The sequence below is a fragment of the Perkinsus marinus genome (assembly GCF_000006405.1).
Source record: "Perkinsus marinus ATCC 50983 genomic scaffold scf_1104296927446, whole genome shotgun sequence".
Taxonomy (NCBI): domain Eukaryota; phylum Perkinsozoa; order Perkinsida; family Perkinsidae; genus Perkinsus; species Perkinsus marinus.
In genome coordinates this window covers 17,238-20,462 of record NW_003217134.1, presented here as the reverse complement: position 1 = coordinate 20,462, position 3,225 = coordinate 17,238, and the positions used below count along the sequence as shown (strand labels likewise).

At 50.1% G+C, this 3,225-nt stretch overlaps 1 protein-coding gene across 1 annotated transcript; it reads right to left on the bottom strand.

Annotated features, from left to right (window-relative positions):
- Positions 1-303: 303 nt before the first annotated feature.
- Pmar_PMAR015628 (hypothetical protein) lies at positions 304-671 on the bottom strand (the record flags this gene model as incomplete). The annotated part of the gene is made up of 1 exon (XM_002788846.1): positions 304-671. A coding segment is annotated over one exon (368 nt), but the record flags the coding sequence as incomplete, so codon positions are not given.
- Between the last annotated feature and the right edge of the window lie 2,554 nt (positions 672-3,225).

Sequence of the window (3,225 nt, the reverse complement as noted above, 5' to 3'; positions counted from 1 at the left end):
TACCTCGTTCTCCTTGCAACCTCATGAGCGACAGCCATGGGCATGGCTTCAGACTCGTCGCTAACTTTGTGAAGCAGGTAAGCTTAAAATTCGCGTGCGGGACGAAGGAACCGGAGGCGCTGAACTGACCAGCACCAGCCTCCACGCACAGACTTTCTACAAGGGAAACATGACAAGCTGAGAACCAGACTGCACTTCAGGTACGGGCAATCGGTTCAAGTCAGCCAACGTTGTAGATGGGCGTTCATCTACTCTAGGGACCGAATCGATCATGTTACCGGACAGGCTCGGGGTCAAGCTTACATATTTGGGAGACGCAAGAACTCCCTCACGATCGCTTGGAGGTGAAGAAGTCATATTCTGATCCTCGACACTCAAACGAGCTTGGATTGCACGCGCCAATCCTGCCTGACGGACAAGATCACTGCGCTCAGCATCGATGGTAGCCTCAGCCCCAGCAATGCTAGTCTCGATCTCAGAGATACGGGCCAGGGCGGCAGATTCGCGCCCTTGTAAGTCGTCCAGAACCTGCGAGTTCTCGTCCGAACCGTCGTCGATCACATTATTAAGGTCTTCACGAACTCTGACCAGAGAGCGGCGGAGCCTCGCAAGCTCACGACGAAGCCCACGACGAAGCTCACGATGTAGGTCAGGTTGGTGATCACTGGTCACTGACCAGGAGATGCAACGGGAAGGCGAAATCTCCCAAGTGTCCCCATAATAAGATGAACGAACTAAAACCTTGAGCCAAGATGGCTACGGGTGTTATCCAATGAAGGATCTGGTTTTAACAGCTTAAGTACGAACGCACGCACAATCGCGCGGGGGCTCGCGTTACGCGAGCCCCCTTGATCGATACGCGAGTCGCGCATCGATCAAGAACAAGCGGGCGCCCATGATCAGCGCACGATGCGATAAGTAGCCGAGGACAAGTCAAGAGTAGAAATTTCACTATGGATATCGTCCCACGCGATATCAACATCACCGGAGGCAGCAACAGCCACCACCGTACCCCTATAGTAACGCTTCTGCGGTCGTTTACGACCGGAAATGATTATATCATATAGTACTCTGAGACGCATACCAACTAAGCTCGGAAGAGTAGTATCATAGTTGTCTCTAGTACTATCATGGGTAGCTTAGGAGTTCGTACTCGGGTTTCAATTTCCGATGTTTTCAAGCATCATTTTTTTGGTTTACTGGTGATTTGCACGGCAGTCAGCAATCGACAGCTTCCCCCGGAGAGTCACTCTCGGAGGGTCAGTGGACAACCGAATCGTGTCTCAACAGCACAATTGTTATCATCCCAGGATCGGCTACCACATGACGGTATCCTTAATTCTTGTGGTTGTGCATCCTGGGCCAGAATTCCTGACTAGGGGAGTGAGTCGGACATCTTTCTGTAGCTCGGTGGCTAAGCACGATGGTTGATCTTTGACGGCGTTCTCTTGTTACACTGAAACTTCCTGGAGTTGACGATGAAGGCAGGACCATCTCCCTCAGCTGAGCCACGGAGACCGTCATCACTGGAGTTATATCGACTTTCGTGAGAGTTACCATGGCTCCAGCGACGAAAGTTTCGTTGCTGGAGCCATGGTAAGTTACCATCGGTAACTTTCATCGTCAGAGTTGTGACCTGGATTTGGCATGATGATAGGCTGAACGGGCAGCGCGCAACCGTCAGACATCGGATTCGTTACTTCGGCGAAATCGAATATGGTACCAGCGAATTCGACTTTCGCCTTTCGTCGAAATTGAGCTTACTTCAGACATGCCGGCGAAATTGATTTCACTTATGGCGCGTGTCGTCGCTATTGATTATTCTATCGAGCGCGCTGGCGAAATTGGTCTTACTAAGGCACATCTTGGCTCGGATGATTGCTCGTCCTGCAAAATTGATCACACTAAACGCGAAATAGGCCTTTAAAAAGTGTAGACCCAAAGATGTAGGACGCGCTATACGAGTGCATCTCCAATGAACTGAGTTCATTGAACTCACCTCAAAGTCACCGTTATATTGAAGGTTGCTCAACCAATCATCGATTAGAAGAATACTACTCTTCACTTCACATGAGACTCATGTCGTGACGCACGACATGAGTCCCAGACGCGTTGAAGATTGTGTTCACGACTCGTGAGTACAATTGTCATCAAACCTAGCGGATGTTTTAAGACGTGTGCTGAAAGTAGCTGATATCTCGCCCTCGTTTGATTCACAGTCTACAATCAACTTTGGCAGTGTCAAGTGTCTGCGTGACACGCAGTGCGTGAGTGCCCCACGCACTCGCGCCCTCACGTGCAACGCGTGACGCAAAGCGGCTTCACTTTTCGTCTTCTGCACGGAACTGTGTTCTGGGTGTACTCCCTGCCTATTGTCCGGTTTATAACTGTATCGACCAACACAGCCAAGTAGTCGCCCGATAATATAAGACTCATCAGGCGAGTTGATTACTCTAATTATCCCAATGCTCCACTCCTTGACTCTCATCGCTTCTCTATTCATCGGTAGCTGTTCTTATGATGAAACCACTCTGTCGTTGGCTATATCAAATGATCCGTGAGTTCTCCTACTCCTTTGCTTGAAACAATCCCTTCTCGATAGGTATGCCACCGTGGGAGAAAACGAAAGCTTAGCTGCTTCGAGTGGGATACTCCAACTGATGAGCGATATGACTGACGAGCCTCAGGTCCATTTTACGAGCACCCCAGTGGTTCGTGTAAAATCAGCGGGACCAAACTCGTTGACTGTTACTGCCAAAGAGGCGAAGCTGCTATTGGTGGCAGTGTAAACCCCCACCTCGATGTTTCTGTGATGACGTATTCTTCTCAGGGTGGAGGGAAAGTAGTGGCACTCGTCTGTGCTCCATCATGCGGTAGAAGGACTTTGAGAGCAGCTGATGATGGCATCAGCATGTTAGGAGGGGAAGGGGGAAGCTGCCCAGTCTACCCATCGCGTCAGACTGAGTGTCGATCAGGGTGGTGCTTCCTCGTGCCTAACACCGTGAGTGATGATGATGTTGCCGAGTTGGCAATGCCAACTTCACTTTGTGGATTATTGTTTGAGACTTTCATTCATTTCAGGGATGTCCATCAGGCATGTCCGCCTGGAACGCAGGGAAGTACGGTCCTATATGCATGTATGACAACTGATGGTGATCTCGAAGAGCTCGCCTCCAGATCATCATTCTGGAGTGTTCGCATCTCGAAGTGGCGTCCTTCTCACTA